General features: G+C 41.8%; 1 protein-coding gene across 4 annotated transcripts; it reads left to right on the top strand.

Annotated features, from left to right (window-relative positions):
- Nucleotides 1-1,275: 1,275 nt before the first annotated feature.
- GJB6 (gap junction protein beta 6) lies at nt 1,276-20,876 on the top strand. 4 transcript variants are annotated; one of them, XM_055132787.1, is made up of 3 exons: nt 1,277-1,747; nt 2,179-2,457; nt 19,390-20,876. In XM_055132787.1, the coding sequence occupies exon 3, from the start codon at nt 19,405-19,407 to the stop codon at nt 20,188-20,190; it is 786 nt and encodes a 261-aa protein (XP_054988762.1). In that variant the 5' UTR covers nt 1,277-1,747; nt 2,179-2,457; nt 19,390-19,404; the 3' UTR covers nt 20,191-20,876. The 4 variants fall into 4 exon arrangements, with proteins under 4 accessions (XP_054988780.1, XP_054988762.1, XP_054988767.1 ...); XM_055132792.1 differs by lacking the exon at nt 1,277-1,747 and having other exon boundaries at nt 1,887-2,310; nt 2,387-2,457; XM_055132805.1 differs by lacking the exon at nt 2,179-2,457 and having other exon boundaries at nt 1,276-1,747.
- The last annotated feature ends 562 nt before the right edge of the window (nt 20,877-21,438 follow it).

Genomic DNA, 21,438 nt, shown 5'->3' on the forward strand with positions numbered 1-21,438 from the left:
GTTTTGTTTTTTTGAATGTGTGCCAGTCTCTGTAGTGTGAGATGATATCTCATTGTTGTTTTGATTTACATCTCCCTGATGGCTAGCGATGTGGAGCATTTTTTCATGTGCCTTTTGGCCAGTTGTATTTCTTTTTTGAGGAAACTTCTGTTTATTTCTTCTCCCCATTTTTTGATGGGGGTGGAGGTTTTTTTCTTATACAATTCTACAAGTATCTTGTGTATCCTAGATATTAATCCCTTATCAGATGGGTATTGGGTAAATATTCTTTCCCATTCTGTGGGATCTTTCTGTATTTTGGTCACTTTCTTTTGAAGTGCAAGTACCCTAAAACAGGTGACTGGTTAAAGAAACTTTGGTACATCTACACAATGGAATACTATGCAGCTGTTAGGAGAGATGAAGTCATGAAATTTGCTTATAAATGGATAAACATGGAGAGTATTATGCTAAGTGAAATAAGTCAGAAAGAGAGGGACAGACATAGAGGGACTGCACTCATTTGTGGAGTATAAAATAACACATGAGGCTGACACCCATGGACAGTAGATACAAGGGCCAGGGGGATTGCCCCATAGCTGGAAGCGTGCTTCATGAGCAGACGGGAGAAGGCAGATGGAATAGAGAAGGGATCACTAAGAAAATGATGGCTGGAGGAACCAGTTGGGATGGGAGATGTATGCCGAAAGTAGATAATGGACCAAACATGATAATCTCTCAGTGTCTGTGTTGCAAGCCATAATCCCCAGAAGTAGAGAGAGAGTATGGGGAATATTGTCTGCCATAGAGGCAGGGGGAGGGTGGGAAAGGGGGGGTGGTATACCCGGGATATTGGTGGTGGGGAATGTGCACTGGTGGAGGGATGGGTGTTTGATCATTGTGAGATTGTAACACAAACATGAAAGCTTGTAACTAGCTCACGATGATTCAATTAAAAAATAAATAAATTTAAAAAAAAAAAAGATCAGCCCAGCCCCGAGAGTGACTGGAGCGCCTGTGCAAGGCCGATGTTGTAGTCTAGGGTACTCTGTCCAGCCACCTAAGAGAGAAGGCGCCACTCCTGACGCCAGTGCAGTGGGAGGGTGTGTGTCCCACCCTGTGTGGGCTGTTCGGAGCCGCTGCCACACACCTGCTCCCGCAGCAGGGCAAAGATGAGCTGTGGAGCTGGGCCCAGCTGCTGCTGGACTTGCGCCCCGCCAGTCCTGCCCGCTTTCTCCGCGCCCAGTGGGCAGGGGGCGCGACCTGGACAGGGGCTGGACGGGGCCTAGACGGCGCCGCGGGCAGCCGAGAGGCCACACCGCGTCCGAGAACTCTGACCAGTAACACCACACCCGCCTCGCCTCGGTCACTAATTAATCGGGTCCAGGTCGCTCTTGCGGGAGCCAGGGCCGGACGGGAGGGGCCGTACCCTCAGAGCGCGGGCACCTTGCGGGGCTCGGCGGGGGGCGAGGCCGGGTGCGCGCCCCCCTCAGCCGGCCGTGCGCTCTGACCGTGCGCCCTGGACAAAGCGGGTCCCGCATTCCACGGGAGGTGGCCCCGCGCCCTGGGACTCGCGCGGCCCGCTGCGGGGGGCGTCAGGCAGGGGCTGGGAAGGGCGGTTAGAAGCATCCAGCCCACCCGGCGCGGAGGCAGCGGCGTCCGACCTCGCCGAGATCCCGACCCCGCACCTCACTGTGCTCCCTGGCCGCGCCTCGAGCCCGGAGCCCAAACTTGGACCCCAGCCCCCAGCCGCAGCGAAGGCCAGTAGGTGAGTGGTCCCCGCGCCCCGAATTCCCCGAGGCCCGGGCGCCTCCCTTCCTCGCGTTGCCCCTGCCGGCCCGATTGGTCCTCTGAGGGCCCGGGGGCGGGGCGGGGCGGGTGTCCCCCTGCGGAGCTCCCTCTGAGGAGAGTGGGACGGGGCCCGAGTGCCCCAGACGGTCCCCTAGACGGCAGGTCCTCCGCGGGCTCCTACGTGCGAGGGCGGCGGGACCCGGGCTGGGTCCTGTCGCGACACGGGGGCTTCTCTCTCTTGTGTCCGCGCGGATTTGGGAGCGCGGGGAGCCAGTCAAGAAAGGGTGTGTAGGCTCGGGCCAGCCCAGCCTCTCGGCTCACGTCCCGGGTAGGAACTTGTGACACGCAGGTGGTAACCGAGTGGACAATAGTAATTAGTTGTCATCGGCGACACGCCTCACTTAAAAGGTGGAAGCACCAGAAGGCGGCTCCTCTGCGGTGAAGACCTGCTCAGCTGTCACTGCAGCCTGCGCTTGGGCAGCGCTGGCCTCGCTCCCTCCCTCCTCCCTCCCTCCCACCCAGAGACTAGGACCACCCGAGGTGAGTGTGAGCCCGGGGCTGAGCGGGACTCCCGAGGGGCTCAGGGTCTGCGGCTCACCAGAAAATCCTGCCCCAGGCCTTAAGGAGGATCCTTGCCGGTTAGAGCCTGTACGAGTTTGACCAAGAAGCTCTGAGCTCTCCCACTACGTAAGTAGATGATGTGGTGCTTGTGTTTTCTTGCCCAGTTAGAATCTAACCCGTGTTCTAGAAGAAAATGTCCTGCCTCCATGCAGTTTCCTTAGAGTTGCAGAATGTGATTCAAAACTGCTCCTGGTCAGAGCTTTGTCTGTTCTTTGGAGCAGGCATTGCTCTAGGGGGCAGTGGGGGGTGGGAGGACTGCTGTCAAATCTGCCAAGGAAGGGAGAAGAGGTGATGGAGAGCGGACACAAAAACTCTGTGACAGAACCCAAGGAAGGAGCTTGCAAAGGCTATCTGTGGCCAAACCCAGAAAGACTCAGCCCAGCTGTATCATCGATAATTAGACTAAAAACTAATCATGACATATGGTTGCTTCATCCTATTTTTCTTTCTTTTCCTCTGAATTATGAATGTTAAGAATAAATTACTATAGACAAATCACTTGCTATACATAGAAAGGAAATTCTGCAAATCCTAGCTCTGCATCTTTCAATCCAATTATTCCAGGTGCTGTGAAGATTTGTGTAGTTAAATGGAAGAAAAGTGGGGGATGATTATCTCCATCCAGGCTCTCATTCTCTGAAGGCATAGTCTGTCAGTGCTTGACTACCATGTGTCAAGGCTTCGATATACTTGAGAATGGAACTGGTCCCAGAGGACCTTTTCTCTTTTTATTCTCCAGTCATTGAGGAAAAACACAGGTTTGCTTGAATCAATAAAAATAGCTTAATGGAAATGTTTTAACTCTGGGTACTTAAAGTAAGAAATGCATGCAATTCTGCACATTATTTTTTTTATATTTAAACTTTATGAAAATTTTCTAAAGTATAGAAATCCTCAATCCAGTTTCATTTGTCAGTTTTTTGAAAGTAAAAAAGTCATTAGGTTTTTCAATGCTCTAGCAAACAAAGCAAGGGAATGGGCAGCATCAATGAAACAGACCCTCGGACTTTGACTACAGAACTGAGGTTACCAAGCCATGGGGAGTAAGGCAGTGTACTAGGAGTGAAGCCATTTGATAGTGGAAGTGCATAATTTTGTACAACAAAAGTTACCATGATTGCAATTTTCAAAAATTAACATTATTGTACCTTAAAAACTATTGTGTAGCTTAACACTATTGTAATTTATAAGTTAACATTACATGTAACTTATAAAAGTTAACAGCATTTTGTGCATTATATTACCACTATTGTAATTTACCTATGTTAACACTATTGTAACTTCCAAAGGTTAACAGTGTTATATGTTATCACTATTGCAATTTACATAAATTAACATTATTGTAATTTATAAAGGTTAACAGCATTGTGTAAGTTACTGTGTAAGTTACACTATTAAAATTTACATAGTTAACACAGTTGTAACTTAGTGAACAGTGCTATAACTTACAAAGGTTAACATCATTTTATGTTACCACCATTATAATTTACATGAGTTAACACTATTGTAACTTCCAAAGGTTAACAGTATTGTGTAAGTTACACTATAGCAACTTACATAGTGTTATATAAGTTACCAGAATTGTAATTTACAAAAGTTAATGCTATTGTAACTTATATAAGCTAACACTATTGTACCTTGATTTCTAGGGACAAAAAACTTAGATTCTTGATTAAAGGGAAAGTTTTACCTCTTTTTTTTTAACTTAACTCCCTATACTTCCCAGCCCCCCCCCCTTTTTTTAAAAACTTAGAGAATGGTCTTGGGATTTGAGGTCTAATATTGTCCACATATAAAGAATCCACATATAAGGATTTTGATTTGATTTCATTGTATTTAAGTTGGCAGTATCAGAAAATGTCAGTATCCAAATTTCCCTGTGAAATGAAACTACACAAACATCATTAAATACTTCCATGGGGAAAAGAAACATGCTGCTTCTGCTATTTTTTTTTCTGAACAGGTAGTTTTCTGTCCAGAAGCTGGCAAAGATTTATTCATGTCATGTTGTACAACACTGACCTCAGACATTCAAATGATGTCCCTGAAGAAACTCTGAGAGGCCTGGAGGAGTACCTTTGCCCTGTACTCAGTGCTAAGCTATGAGTAGTGTGACTCCTCAGCAGGGGTGTGAAGTTCCTTTTGACATTGTTGCCTTTTATCAAGATTAATCTCCTATCTCTGCTTGTGTGGAAATTGTTAGGAGTTCTATCAAGTTTTCATTGATTGGCTAAAAGACTGTTTGAAGGTCTATCAACTATTCACTGATTGACTAAAAGACCAACAATAATGGACTAAAACTATCTAAAAAGATATTTTCCACCTCTTGGTGTATATTAAAGAAATAACCATATAGTTATTAGGGCCTTCATTTTAGTTCTGAAATCAGAAAAATGAAAGTAGCGGTGTTAAGGGAAAGTTATGACTAAATTCTTAAGTAGGAAGTATTACTTTAATCAGAAAAATTATGTTGCAATTTTTAGATAGACCTAATTTACTGGGATTGCAAATTAAAATAACAGTATCTTCATACATTGTGTCTGTCATCACAGGTAGAGCCATTTTTTTGGTTTTTTTTTTGAGCTAATATTCAGATTGGACCATCTGTACAACATTGAAGTTATTCACTGTGATTAAATATGCCACAAATCCAACACAATAACCACATTCAATGTTCTGAAGAAGACAGAAACTGAACCTTTCCTCCTTAACTTAAAACTGTTTTTGACTTAGAAGGATGATAATCATATACTTTAAACCTCTCTGTGTCATATTACTATTTGAATGTTACTATTTGAACTTTTTATTGAAAAAGTGGCTCACTTTAGCTGAAACCTGCTTCAGGACTAAAAAAGACACTTTATTTACTAATTATTCAAGCCTATTACATTTGTTATGATTATGAAAGGTTATCAAATCAATTTTTGAATAGCTAAAATAGTATTTATTTCTGTAAGTTACTAATTATTCACTTAAGTAAGTTATAAGAATAGTAAGGGTACATAATACTGTTAACCTTTGTAATTTACTTGTAACTTACAATAATGTTAACCTGTTAACCTATGTAAGTTATAGTTGTGGTAACACAATGCTATCAACCTTTGTAAGTTATAAGAATTAATTTACATGAGTATCTAGTGGTAACCTGTAAATTTCAACAGTGGGAACTTCTATGATACTGTTAACCTTTGTAAGTTACAACAATGTTCACTGTATCGCTGTCATCCAGTTGTTCATGGGATTTACTGATTGGGCACCAGTAACAATGTTAACTTATGTAAATTACAATAATGGCCTTTTTGCAGGACTGAAGTCTTTTTTCCCCCCCACAAAGGCAGGCAGTCCTGCTGAAGGTAATGGTCAGGAGAAGCAAATGGCTCATTCATAAAACTCTGTATGCCGGTCAGCTTCCACTTGCTGGAGCCAGGCTTGTACTCTGTGCCAGGGAGTGTGAGGCCTCCTACCTCTGTCCTCTCTCCTAACTCTTCAGAACTAAGCACTCCTCTGCCTTTCACCCTCAAAAGCATAAGGGGCAGGACAGAGAACAAAGTCCTGGTCAGCCCCTCTGGAGTCAGACACTAGCAGCAGAAGGAAGGAGACTCTTACTTGGGGACATTAGTTCATGCCCCTGAGCACCTGGCACAGTCAAGGCCAGGGCTGGACAGAGGACTTGAAACCATCCTGCCATTCTAGTCTCTGCTGTGACAACTAGCAGAGCCTTTCGACTCTTGCAGGAATAAACTGGCAAGCAAGTGCTTTGGTTTACCTTTTTTAACCTGATAAATTACCCTGAGTGACTAGCATGATGGACATATGTGTCCACAGGTTATATCACGGGTTTTTCATAGTGAACAAGTCATCTCATTTCTCTTTCTTAAAGGCACAAGTAAATTGCTAGGTTTGAATCCCATAATTCTAAAATTGATTATTTTCTCTTCAGCTTTGGTATTAATTTGGAGACCTAGAAAAGTCAAAATCAATAAGTAAACCAACTATGTACACGTAGAGCACACATGCCAACATTCTTGTGAACATTTCACCTCAGCTACAATAAGTTAAAATAATAGAGCAAAATACTAAATAAAGAAAAGAAAAATATAAATTAACTGCCATCATAATTGTCCTGTTTTTCAAGGCCCACAAGCCTTAAGATGTATGGGTCCTGCTTCTAGGAAGCTGAAATCAGAGTCAAGTGCAGAAATTGAGGTTCCCAACTTTTTCCTGTGATCTCAGTCCTGTAGATCCACTCATCTTGGATCTTCCTTTGGCACTGGGGCTGTTTCTGCATCCTAGATGGCAGGATTGCAAAGTTGCGATCAGCCAGGCAGGTGCTAAGGATCTCCAAAAGGGAACTTACTTCACGTCTAGTCCATCTTTTCATCCCCTCTCTTCACCTCACCCATTGCTTGTAAACTGGGTTTTGTAATCTAAGGCCAAGATTTCTTGTCATCATTCAATACTGTCTATTGTCTTGTCTCTCAGTAGATAACAAGTGAATGAGATCATGTTATATTTGCCCTTCTCCCTCTGCTTTATTTTGTTTAACATGATCCCTTCCAGTTCCATCTATTTTTCAGCAAACCACATGATTGTATCTTCTCTTACAGCTGAAGAGTATACCACTGTGTACACAAACCACTTCTTCTTTATCTGTTCATCTGTCCTTGGACATTTTACTTTCCATATCCTGGTTATTGTACTATATGCTTAGATGAACATAAATGTACTTGTCACCTGTCACTTGTCATCCCATTGATCCTCGATTTGCTCGAGCAGGTGCCAGTATTGTCTCCATTTGTCCCTGTCTCGTGCTAGTGTAGCCCAATGATAGAGTACCCCACCCGCATGGCAGAGCCTGGCAAGCTACCCGTGGCGTATTCAATATCCCAACAACAGGTGTACATGTCTCTTTAAATTAATGTTTTTGTGTTTTGGGGTAGATGAGTGGAATAATTAGGTCATGTGGAGTTTTATTCCTATGTTTTTGAGAAATCTCCATATTGTTTCCCATAGAGGCTGAACAAGATGGCATTCCCACCAATCATGGAGGATTCTTTTCTCACCACATCTCTGCCAAAACTGGTGGTTTCCAATTTTTTTTTTTATCGGCTATTCTCACTGGTGTGAGATGATATCCCAATGTTGTTTTGATTTGCAATGAACACTTGTTCATAATGTCTGCCTCTCATCCGTGCATCTTATTCAGGAAAGTGTCTGTTCAATTTCCTCCCCCCATTCTTTTGATGCGTTTGGTGTTTTGTTGGTGTTTTGTTGAGCTCTGTGTGTGCTTTATATACCTTGGATATTAACTCTTTAACTGATGTCATCACTTTGAAAGAATTAATTTATTATTGTTTTTCCATATGATGGAATTTCAGAGTGTTAATTTATATCTCTGTAAGTGTAAAATATCACTCCCACCACCCAAAGGGCCCTCTGTTTATTTTTCCCACCCTGTTCTTCCTTCCATGTGGTGACCTACATGGTTTCCATGTATGTAAGTTATTCTGTTTCTGCCAGTTGTTCATATCCACACAAGAAGGAAATCATCCAAGAGTTACTTTTCACTTCCTTATTTATTTTAGTTGGCATAATCATCTCAAGTTCCATTTGGTCTCCAAAAACACAATTTCATTATTTTTTAAAGGAAATCAATAATCCACTGAATTGACAGCTTCATTGAGTATATTGAGCTTCTTTGTTGTGTCACGTATCCATCTTCTTTATCCAGTCAACTATCGTTGGGCATTTAGGTGGATACCATATTTTTGCTATTATGAACAATGCTGCTGAGAATATAGGGATGCAGATATTCCTTATAATTTGCCATGTTTTTCACCTCTTGTATAAATGTCCATGATCAGTATCACTAGATCTTATGAATTTCCATTTTAAGTTTTCCATAGGAGCTAAACCCAGGGACACTGGAGGCAGGAGGGGCATGGCCACTCCTTGCCAGTTCTGGCTTGAGAGTACAGGTTTGGCTCAGGTCCAGTGTGCCAGACACCAAAGTTATGGATTAGTCCTACCATTGGATACCAGTCCTTAGGCAATACGAGAATCACATCCTTTCTTCTTCCACAAACACTGATGCCCCAAGTCTCCCAACCATCTCCAACTAAAATCACAGCTGCTCCTCTGAGCACCTTTCCAGGCTCTACTCCTACTCACGACTCCAGACAGATCCCTCTTGATTAGCCCCATCTTTTCTTCAGAGAGGAATGAACACAGCACTTCAGCTGCATATTTTATTCAGGGGGCAGCATCTCTTTTCTCCATAATGCCTGATCTTGGGTTGGTTTTCAGCAGGCTCATTGAGTGACATGAACATCTTCATATACACATTCTTTTCACAGCGTACTGAAATTCCTTAAGCCAAATGTTAAGCTATATGTGCTAAATGAACTGTGAAAATACAAATAAATTGCTGTGTATATAAGACATCAATAAATAGATTTTGAGATTAAGATAGCCCCTGAGGGACACTGATAGTGAACCTCCATACTACCATACAGCAACATGAAGAAACAGTGCAAATCTCCACCATGAGGAGTTGATGAAGAAAAGAGCCGAGAAGCCTCCACAGGGAATACCCACAAATACAATCTCTCCGATAAAGAATTCAGAGATGAAATGCTGAGGATGTTCAATAAACTCAAAGAAATGGTGGAACAGGCATCCAGTAAATTAAAGGAGGACATAAAAGAAATAGTGGGACGAATAGCCAATAAAATACAGGAAGAAATGAGAGCAGAATAAGAAAGTAACAAACAGAAATGCAACTAATAAAGGATTTGGTAGATGAAATTAAAAACTCTGTGGATGCTCTCAACAGTAGAATGACAACAGCCAAAGACAGAATCAGTGAGATTAAAGATGAGCTGCAGAAAGCATACTGGTAACAACATACAATGGGGAAAAATCTCAAAATAACTCTAGCATGAATCAGAGACCTAGGGGATGAACTCAAGAGGAATAACATAAGAATCATCAGTACCAGAATAACAGGGAAGCAACCCTAATGCAGTAGCAAATCATTAAAGATATCATTGCTGAGAAGTTCCAAGGAGCCCAAAGGACACCAACTAAAAGTCCCCAATAAAAAGACTCCAAGACACATAATAATCAGAATGAAAAATACACAGATAGAGACACAATACTGCAAGCAGCAAAGCCAAAAAAGGAAATCACATACAAAGGAGCATCTCTTAGATTTACAGCAGACTTATCAGAGGAAACCGTCATGTTTGAAGACAATGGTGAGATACAGTGAAAAAAAATCAATGAAATGAATGCCTCACCAAGAATACTTTATCTGGCTAAATTCTCACTCAAACTTGAAAGACTGATACACTATTTTATGGATAAACAACAGCTCAGGAAATTCATGGACTCAAAACCAATCTTAAAGAAGGATTAAAGGGGTACTGTAAGACAAGACAAACCTCTACAAGCACAACAAACCTCTACAGAAAGATGGCACAAAACCCCATGACAATAATCTCTCTCAATGTTAATGGTCTAAATGCACCAATTAGGAGACACAGAATGGCAAAATGGATTGAAAAACTGAACCCAACATTCTACTTCCTAAAAGAAACACATCTGAACAGTCAGAGCAAACACTGACTCAAAGTCAAAGGATGGAAAATAATTCTTCAAGCAAACAACTCTCTCAAAAAAATCTGGGGTGGCCATACTAGTATCCAACAACATAAATTTCAGGCTGAAAAAAATTAGAAGGGACAGCGAAGGTCATTTTCTAAAAAGAAAGGGATATGTACAGCAGGAAGAAATCACACTCCTAAACATATACGCACAAAATGAGCTAAATACTTAAAATAACTGCTAATAGACTTCAAAGAGGACATTGGAAGCAACACAATAGTAGCTGGAGACTTCAACACTGCTTTATCATTTCTGGACAGAGCAACAAGACTAAAACTCACCCAGGAAGTACTGGCTTTGAAGGAAGAAATAGTAGAGAGAGAGCTAATAGATGTATATAGGGCTTTCCATCCCCCCAAAATTTGAATACACATTCCTCTCCAGTGCACACAGAACATTTTCCAAAATAGACCACATGCTGAGCCACAAAACATACCTCAACAGAATCAGGAAGGTAGAAATTGTATCAACTATTTTTTCAGACCATGATGCACTGAAGATAGAAGTTAATCACACATAGATGCAGAGAATCAAAACAAACACCTGGAAATTAAACAACTCGATGTTGAACAATGAGTGGGTCAGATAGGAAATCAAGGAAAAAATCAAAAGATACCTAGAAAAAAATGAGAATGAAGATACAAGCTACCAGAACTTGTGGGACAGAGATAAAGCAGTGTTAAGGAGAAAATTTATAACTCTGCTCAGAAAAGAAGAAAGGGCCCAAATAAATAACTTTACTTCACAGCTTAAAATCTTAGGAAAAGACCAATAAAAGGAGCCCAAACCAGGCAGGAGAAAAGAAATAATAAAACTTAGAGCAGAAATTAATGACATGGAAACCCATCAAACAATCTGAAAGATCAATGAAACTGACAGCTGGTTCCTGAAAAAAATAACAAGATTGATAAGCCACTAGCAAGACTCACAAAGAAATAGAAAGAAACCTAATAAACCAAATCAGAAATGAAAAGGGGAACATCACAAAAGAAATCAATGAAGTTCAGAAGATCATCAGATATTACTTTGAAAGACTATATGCCATGAAAAAAAAGAACCTAGAAGAAATGGATAAATTCCTGGATTCCTATAACCTCTCAAGGCTGAGCCAAGAAGATTTGAATAAACCTATTACTGTCAAAGAAATTGAAATGGTAATCAAAAGTCCTCCCTAAAACAAAAGCCCAGGTTCAGATGGATTCACTAGTGAATTCTTCCAAACATTTAAAGAGGACCTATTGCTAGTTCTTTTCAAGCTTTTCCAGGAAACTGAAGAAGCAGAAACACTCGCAAACAGTTTCTAATGAGGCACATAACACCCTAATACCAAAAGCAAACAGAGACACTACAAAAAAAGAAAATTACAGGCCGATATCCCTGATGAATATGGATGCAAAGATCCTCAACAAAATATTAGCAAATAGAATCCAACAACTCTTCAAAAGGATCATACACCACGACCAGGTGAGATTCATCCGGGGATACAAAGATGGTTTAACATTAGCAAGTCAATCAACATAATCCATCATATTAATAAAAGAAAAGATAAAATGATGTGATCATATCAATAGATGCAGAGAAAGCATTTGACAAGATCCAGCACCCATTTATGATGAAAACTCTCACCAAAATGGAAATTGAAGGAACTTTCATCAATATAGTCAAAGCCATCTACCACAAGCCCACAGCTAGCATTATCCTCAATGGGGAAAAAACTAAGAGCCTTCTCTCTAAGTTCAGAGATAAAACAAGGATGCTCACTCTCACTACTTGTATTCAATATAGTACTGGAAGTACTTGCCATAGGAGTTAGGAAAAAAAAAGATATTAAAGGCATCCAGATAGGAAAGGAAGAAATCAAGCTCTCACTATTTGCAGATCACTGTAACTGTATCACTGTATCACTGTCATCCTGTTGTTCGTTGTTCATAGATTTACTCGAGCAGACACCCAGTAATGTCTCTATTCCTCCCAGCCCTGAGATCTTAGCAGCCCCTCCTTACTCATCATTCCCAATGATTGGAGGCTCTTTCAGGGTATGAGAATGAGACCCTATCTCAGGGGAATGAGACCTATCGTTACTGTTTTCGGCATATCGAAAATGCCATGGGTAGCTTGCCAAGCTCTGCCCGTGCAGGTGGAATACTCTCGGGAGCTTGCCAGGCTCTCCAAAAGAGATAGATAGATAGATAGATAGATAGATAGATAGATAGATAGATAGATAGATAGATAGATAGATATTACTAGATAGATATTACTAGATAGATTACTATATAGATATATATTATATATTACTATGATTTGTTGCCTACTGTCTGAACTCCATCAAATATGGCGTGGAAAATGGGTAGGAATTGTCTTATAATGCGTTGCGCAGCCACAAAGCATCTGGAAAGAGGCCTTGAGCATGGCAGCAGTTGGGTAGTGGAGGTCAGCTACCGGGGCTGGGTCCCTTGGGGCAGAAAGGATTCTCACCCACCCCCTTTGGGGTGCCCCGAGTGAAAACAGCCTGGCTCAGAGTCCCAGATCACATGATCTATTTAGAGAACCCTAAAGCCTCTACCACGAAGCTCCTAGAAACAATAGACTTGTATAGTAAAGCCACAGGCTGTAAAATCAATACCCAAAAGCCCATGGCTTTCCTACATATATGTAAATAATGAGAGAAGAGAAAGTTATATGGAAAAAAGCATTCCCATTCACAATCATGCCTCAGAAAATCAAGTACCTTGGAATCAGCTTAACTGAGGCGGTATAGGACCTGTACAAAGAAAACTACAAAACGCTACCTCAAGAAATTAAAGAGGACATGAGGAAATGAAAACACATCCCCTGATCATGGGTTGGGAGAATTAACATTGTCAAAATGTCAATACTCCTCGAAGCATTAAATCTATAAACAGCATCTATAAACAGATTCAATGCAATCCCTATAAAGGTACCCATGACATTCTTCAAAGAAATTGATCAAACACTCCTGAATTCATGTGGAACAACAAGCCCCACGAATAGCTAAAGCAATTCTTGCGGGGAGGGGGGAAAAGATGGGAAACATCACCTTCCCCAGCCTCAAACTGTGCTACAAAGCGGTAATAATTAAAACAGCATGGTATTGGAACAGAGACAGATCAGCAGACCAATGAAACAGGGTTGACTATCCTTACACACACCTTCAAATATATGATCATCTAATCTTTGATAAGGGAGCAAGAAATATAAAGTGGAGTAAGGAAAGCCTCTTCAACAAATAGGCTGACAAAACTGGACAGCTACATGCAAAAAAAAATGGGCTCACACCTCTACCTAACACCATGCACAAAAGTCAGATCAAAATGGATTAAAGACCTCAACATCAGACCAGAATCCATTAGGTACACTGAAGACAAGGTCTGCAAAACCCTCCATGACATTGAAGCTAAAGGTATCTTCAAAGATGAAATGCCACTGACCAAGCAAGTGGAAACAGAGATAACAAATGGTACTGTCTTACACTAAAGAAGCTTCTGCACCTCAAATGAAACAGTGACCTGAATATAAAGACAGTTTACCAAATAGGAAAGAATATTCACCCAATACCCTTATGATAAGGGGTTGATATCAAGGATATACAAGACACTGGTTAAACTCTGCAAGAAGAAAACATCTAATCCCATCAGAAAATGGGGCAATTGAATGAACAGAAACTTTCTCAAAGAAGAGATTCAAATGGCCAAAAGGTACATGAAAAAAATGCTCTTCATCACTAGTCATCAAGGAGATGCAGATCAAAACAACAATGAGATATCATCTCACACTACAGAGACTGGCAGACATCCAAAAGAACAAAAGAAACAGGTGTTGGCAAGAATTTGAGAAGAAGGGGACTCCTTCACTGCTGGTTGGAGTGCCAACTGGTTCAGCCTTTTTGGAAAACAATATGGACGTTTCTCAAAAAACTAGAAATTGAGCTTCCATTTGACCTAGCAATACCACTTATGGGAATATATCCTGGAGATGCAAAAAAGCACAGTAGAAATAACATCTGCATTTGTATGTTTATTGCAGCACTATATTTACAATATCCAGAATCTGGAAGAAAACCAAGTGCCCAAAACAGATGACTGGTTAAAGAAACTTTGGTATGTCTACACAATGGAATACTATGCAGCTATTAGAAAAGATGAAATCATGAAATTCGCATATAAATGGATGGACATGGAGAGTATCATGCTAAGTGAAATGAGTCAGAGAGAGAGGGACAGACATAGAATTATTTCACTCATTTGTGGAATATAAAATTACATAATGGGAGACTAACACCCAAGGATAATAGAGATAAGGGCCAGGAGGATCGCTCCACAGCTTGGAAGCTGGACTCACATGCTGGAGGATAAAGCAGCTGGGCTAGAGAAGGGAGTGCTATTTAAATAATGCTTAGATGGCTTACTCAGGATGGGACATGCATGCTGAAAGTAAACTATAGACCAAACATGATGACCACTTACTACCTGCATTGCAAACCATAACACCCAACAGGAGAGAGAGAGAGAGTAAAAAGGAAAGTGCTTGCCACAGAGGAAGGTGGGGAAGACTGTGTATGGGTGGCGGGAGGGATATTGGGAACATTGGTGGTGGAGAATGGGCACTGGCGGAGAGATGGGTACTCAGTCATTTTATGACTGAAATGTAATCACGAAAGTTTGTAAGTCTCTAACTGACGGTGATTCTTTACAATAAATAAATAAATAATAGTTAAAAAAGAAAAAAAAAGCCCCTGAGCCATTGCCGTAGTAATAGCTACTGTTGGTGAATGAAAAGCAGCTTTTTCGGGCTGGAGTGATAGCACAGCGAGTAGGACATTTGCCTTGCACACGGCCGACCTGGGTTCGATTCCCAGCATCCCATATGGTTCCCCAAGCAGCACCAGGGGTAATTCCTAAGTACAGAGCCAGGAGTGACCCTGTGCATTGCCAGGTGTGACCCAAAAAGGAAAAGCACCTTTTTCTTTTTTTGGTTTTGGGCTTCACCCGATGGTGCTCAGAAGTTACTTCTGACTCTGCACTCTGAGACCATTCCTGGCAGTGCTCAGGAGTCCATATGGAATGCCAGGGATAGAATCCTAGTCAGCCATATGTAATCCCAACACTCTAACCACTGTACTATCTCTCCAACCCAGAAAAACAATTTTTGAAAAGAGATTTAGTGATGCTCTGTTAGAATGTTACTGAAAGCATGACAGCTACTTCCCTAGTCCATATACTTAAACTTCCTGGGAATTTGTCCAGCCATTGAAACTCTCATTCTGAATAATCAAATTTCTTATCCTGTCTGGGACTATTTCACTACTTTGATTTTAGATCTTTTACATGTGGAGACTAGAGCTCTTTTTTAGAACACAGGAGCAAGAGTTTCTGTCTTTTCATTTGTTATCAATCAAAACTCTGCCATTATGTCTATCTCAAAACATTATACTTATCTCTATTTTCTTCTTCTGACTCAATTATCTTACTATTTTCTTTTTCATATTCCTGTCTTTTAAAATCCCCCTTGTTGATGTCTTTAAATTGCAGGATGTAAAGCCTGATGCCTTGGTGTGGAGGACCTGATTTTTCTCCCATCTTTTTTGTAGTTTTAAAATCTTAACTCCCGGGTGCCAGAAGCCCTTCTGTCCATCACTGCCTCACAGAGCTTGGCTACATGTTTAGGAATCCTTGTCCCCACTTTGCAAATCTTTGCCAGTTAAACTCGCCCTCGCTTTTTCATTTAAAATTAAAGATTCCATAAAGTCTAGGCTAAGTTAAAAGTATAAGTTGAATTTTCTCATTTAACTAAATTTTAGTTGAGATTTTAAAGTCCATATATTCTTATATTTTGTTATAAGACTTTTTGTTCTCCATATTATTTAAATAAGTTTGAAAATCTAGGGACTAGAGGGATGGCTTACTTGGAGCATGGTGGGAGTAGCCCCCAGACAGGCAGCCAGGAGTCAGCCCTGAGCACGACTGGATGGGCTGAAAGGCAGGAAGGCGGACTGGTAAAGACAGTGCAAGGAGTTGACTCCTTATGGACTGCTCAAAAAGAAACAGTGGGAAATTGGCCAATCCTGGCACCACTTTAGTTTTTATGTCTCTGAGCATCACTAATCACAGAAAGTCAACACTGTAGGCAATCGCTTCCCCTTCTCACCCCAGCACCACTGTGTCTCATTCAACGTTATGTGCTTCCAATTGGCAAAGTTGAGCATCTCAGTACAGAATGGCTCCACAGTGCCTGAATCTTACTTCTTCACCTGCTGTTCTGCTGTGTATCTACTCAGTGCTGTAACTAGACTCCACATTTGGGCTATCGACAGGAATTCATTGGCATCCATCTACAAGAGGCGCTTAATGAATTCTTATGGAAGACTTGGAGGCCATTATCCAGTTGACTTTGGCAATGTGGTGAAAGAAAGGGATCTTTCTATTGGGCTCTTTATGTTGGAAGATAAAAAGAAGGATAAAGATTTGTTGTGTGAGTCCCCAGCCCTACCCCTGCTTTCACTGTGCAAGTCCCTGCCTCCCTGGCCTCCTTTACATAGAGCAAGAGGCCACATTTGAATGTTAGGTCATGGAGGCACTGCTTCATGAGGCTTCATATCTTTCTGATAAAAATATGGCATCCAAACACAAAACTCTCAGAAAAGGCAAATAGACAGGGAATCAGGCATCTGCCTTGCATGCAGCCAAATCTGGTTCAATCCTCAGCCTCATGGGAAGGGAAGAAAGGGAGGGAGTGAGGAAGGAAGGAAGGAAGGAAGGAAGGAAGGAAGGAAGGAAGGAAGGAAGGAAGGAAGGAAGGAAGGAAGGAAGGAAGGAAGGAAGGAGAGAGGGAGGGAGGGAGGGAGGGAGGGAGGGAGGGAGGGAGGGAGGGAGGGAAGAAAGGAAGGAAGGAAGGAAGGAAGGAAGGAAGGAAGGAAGGAAGGAAGGAAGGAAGGAAGGAAGGAAGGAAGGAAGGAAGGAAGGAAGGGGAGGGAGGGAAGAGAAAAGAGGTAAGAGGAGAAAAGAGGAAGGGAAGGGAGGGGGAAAGAAAAAAGGAGGGAAGGAAAGAAGGAAGTAAGAAAGGAAGTAAGTAAAGAAGGAAGGAAAGAGTGGGAGAAATGTAGGAATGGAAGGAGAAAAGAAGGGAGGAACGGAGGGATGGAGGGAGGGTGGGAGGGAGGGAGGGAGGGGGAGGGAAGGAGAGAGGGAGGGAGGGAAGGAGTGAGGATAAGAGAGGAGAGGGGAGGAAAGAGGAGGGTAAGGAAGGGAAAGAAAAGAAAGAAGGAAGGAACAAGAGAGGAGAAGGGTGGAGAGGGGACTGGAAGGAAGGAGAGGAAGGAAGGAAGAAGGAAGGAAGGAAGGAAGGAAGGAAGGAAGGAAGGAAGGAAGGAAGGAAGGAAGGAAGGAAGGAAGGAAGGAAGGAAGGAAGGAAGGAAGGAAGGAAGGAAGGAAGGAAGGAAGGAAGGATGGATTGAGAAAAGATTACTTCTGAACACACACAGGGCCTTGGTTTCCCAAACTCCCCAGAGCCTGAATGCAGTGTAGAAGCTAACTCTGTTTATCTAACTGCTTTACAGAGTACTGTGATACAGAGGAGGGCACATCTTTGGGGGATCCAGAGTGATGGGGAAGGGATGTTCAGCTGGAGCAGGAGACTCCTCACATAGTCAGAAACAAGAAATCTCTCTAGACTTAGTGGCACTCATCCCTAAAACGGTGTGGGAAATTTATGAGTGCGTTTTTCTGAAGAGTTTTTGCTTTGAATATATTATCGAAGGAGTCATTACACATTTTTTAAAGAAAACCACTAAGTTTTCAGGGTTTTGTTGTAGTTCAGGATAAGGCATCTGTTTGTGTTGCAGAACAAGTTTCTGGGAAGTACAGAGAGCTCTCCTCAAAGAGATGAAATGTGTCAGTTTTAGAAGGGAGATTCTGTGTGGCAGGACATTGGCTCTTTGGCCTTAGCCCTACTGTAAATGAAGCATCCATGGAGGGAAGACCATGGTCATACTGTTGAACTTGTGGGATCTGTACAGTACATGATTTTCTTTAAGCACTTAGTAGTTTACACTATTCATTTATGATATTCTCTAAAACCACATGATTACCACAAATTATGCTATTCAAGTTTCAAGTCAATACATAAAATCTTTGCATTTTCCTCCTCAATCAGTTGTGTAAAGTTTATTGTGTCATTCCAATAAATTATTTATTCTCTTGGATAATCCATTTATTTTTTTAAATAATGTAGGAGTACTGCTATTTGTTCAGCCACTGATTAAGCTGATTGAATTCGGCATGAACTCCACCTTACTTTTTTTTTAATTGTATCACTGTGAGAGTTACAAAGCTTCCATGTTTGAGATTCAGCCACACAACGATGGAACACCCATCCCTCCACCAGTGCACATTTTCCACCACCCACATCCCAGTTCTCACCCTGACACTATGTGGCAGATAATTTCCCCAATGCTCTTTCTTTAATTTGGAGCATTATGGTTTGCTCAAAATTTCCCACCACCATTAAGCCTACCTGCCAGGGGCAGATGCTAGATAATTTATTTTCCATTGCTCATTTTGAATATCATGAGAGCTCGCACGGCCGCGATTGTAAATTTTTAGATTACAAATGGTTGGGTTCCGGAGACATCTCTGTAGGGCACTAATCCATTTTGGGATTCAATTGGGAGTCTCTGGGCCAGGGCTGTTGGTGCACTAAAATGGTACCCGGAGGCAAACTGTGGGCATGACAGGGATAATCCATTTAAAGGATAAAACCTACTGTGGAACCTCTGAGATCCCTAGCACAAAATGAAACTGATGTCATATATGTTTATATAATGATTAGAAGAAACTTGGAAATAAATTTGTTTACCTTGATTCCTGGGTTAATGTCAAACAGCAACCTATAATCTGAGTTTGGTTCACTCAATATGATTGTAAACTCACTGAAAGTTTCATTCTGGTCAAAAAACATTAGCGTGTAATTAAATGTCCAGGAATGTGGCTGGTTGGTAGAGAGCACTTGCTTTGTATGTATGAGGTCCTGGGTTCAATTCTTAGCACCACATGGTCCTCCCAGCACCAAGCTGGGAATAGAACCCAAGCACTGCAGGATATGGTCCCAAAACAAAACAACAAAACCAAAAGGTATTTAAAGTGGCCGTTTCTTATCAAAGAAATACTCACAGTTTAGGCATTAAAGTTATAATTCCCGATATGGCACTTTATACTTTTCAAACAATTTGATTCAGGCCACCAGATAACCAAACCATTTTTCCCAAACTTGAAGAAACTTTCCAGTAATGAACCTTTGTTATTTTCATTTGTTTAGGAATAAGCCAGCACCATGGACTGGGGCACGCTGCACACTTTCATCGGGGGTGTGAACAAACACTCCACCAGCATTGGCAAAGTGTGGGTCACTGTCATCTTCATCTTCCGGGTCATGATCCTGGTCGTAGCAGCCCAGGAAGTGTGGGGTGATGAACAGGAAGACTTTGTCTGCAACACTTTGCAACCGGGATGCAAGAATGTGTGCTATGACCACTTTTTCCCCGTGTCCCACATCAGACTGTGGGCACTACAGCTCATCTTCGTGTCCACACCAGCCCTGCTGGTGGGAATGCACGTCACCTACTACAGACATGAGGCAGCCCGAAAATTCCGGCGTGGGGAGAAAAGGAATGAGTTCAAGGACTTAGAAGACATCAAGAGACAGAAGGTTCGGATAGAGGGCGCCTTGTGGTGGACATACACCAGCAGCATATTCTTCCGAATCCTCTTTGAAGCCTGTTTTATGTATATGTTCCACTTCCTTTACAATGGGTACCATCTGCCCTGGGTGTTGAAATGTGGGATCGATCCTTGCCCCAACCTTGTAGACTGCTTTATTTCTAGACCCACTGAAAAAACGGTGTTCACCATTTTCATGATTTCTGCATCTGTGATTTGTGTGCTGCTTAATGTGGCTGAGCTGTGCTACCTGCTCCTGAAAGTGTGTGTTAGGAGATCCAAAAGAGCTAAGGCACAGCGAAATCCCCCCAGTCATGCCATGAAAGAAAATAAACAGAATGAGACCAACGAGCTGATTTCAGACAGCGGGCTGAATGTGATCACAGGCTTTCCGAGTTAAACATTTCCAAAAGAAAGCTGCCAACTTGACAAGGCTGGAGTCTTCCCTGAACATAAGGCTGACCTAAACTTCTCCTCTAGGCTAACGACTTTGCCTTTATAAATAACTTTTACATTACTTGAGTTAACTTTTTGTAGGATAGCTGTAATATGCGACAGAATCCCATAAGTAGTTCAGCTCTGAAAACTAAGATTGCCAGCTGTGCCTTAGAGTAACTCGAATGGTCTGTTTTAAGCAGATCTGACCAAAAGTATGAAACTATTATTGTTGATAAAATTTGCCTAGAAGTGGTAAACACTTTTACTAGTAGAAGATATTTTTTATAGGATTGAATGTTTTAGTTCTGACTTTGAATTTATATAAAATATTTTTATAATGCTTGGTTCTTACTTGGAAAAGAATGTAATATTGGCTTTGGAATTGTACTCTAAATAGCTATTGAACTTACATAAATTCTCCTTTGCTGTAAATATTGTTTTGCATGTCTGTTTGCATTGACATACTCAGAAGCCATCTGATACTCTCAAGGGACAAGTGTTTGTTGCACAACATCTTTTACTACTTTCTGAATGGTGACAGCTCTGTGGAAGTGTAATCTTTAAATTAGCTTCTTTGCAATCCTTGTAAGCAGCTGACACCTGAACATGTTTGCCTCAATTAAAACCAGTCCATTGTCCACGCCTTCAGCTGCAGTGTGAGTTTCTGTGCAGTAGAGCGAGTGTGTCATCATGTGCGGGAGGATGAGTCACTTGGTAATTTTTGCTGGGGAATCTGTCGACTGTCATGAGAAGCCTCCAGGAAGATGGAGTGGGGGATGGGGGCGGAGGTGACTCATTTTTTCACATCCAATGATCAAGGATAGGGGTTAGCATCCCATCCCCCACCCAACATTCCTTTGCAGAGGGGTTACCATGCTTTAGGACATGGAAAACAACACTTGGCTCCATCCAGCCTTAATGGAAAGGTCAAGAAGCTGTCAGTAATTCTGAGACTCTGACTCTGAGGACTCACTTTATACTCCTCAGTCTCTATGGCACTGGGAAGCACACTCACATTTTCACGCCTTCCTTCCGGGATGTCCAGATTGTACGCAGATGCCTTTAGCGTATTTGTGAGCAGAACCATACCTCTGGAGTAGAATCTATGGCAATGCACGGGCCTCTCTGCATGGAGAAACCTCATCAACAGTGAATACAGATATGGGCTTGATCTGGCATGGTGACTCCAGAGTCTTTCTCAAAACAACAA

The sequence above is a fragment of the Sorex araneus genome, chromosome 1, assembly GCF_027595985.1.
Source record: "Sorex araneus isolate mSorAra2 chromosome 1, mSorAra2.pri, whole genome shotgun sequence".
NCBI lineage: Eukaryota > Metazoa > Chordata > Mammalia > Eulipotyphla > Soricidae > Sorex > Sorex araneus.

Coding starts and splice junctions, on each gene's coding strand:
- GJB6 (XM_055132805.1), top strand. CDS start 19,405: ATGGACTGGGGCACGCTGCACACTTTCATCGGGGGTGTGAACAAACAC.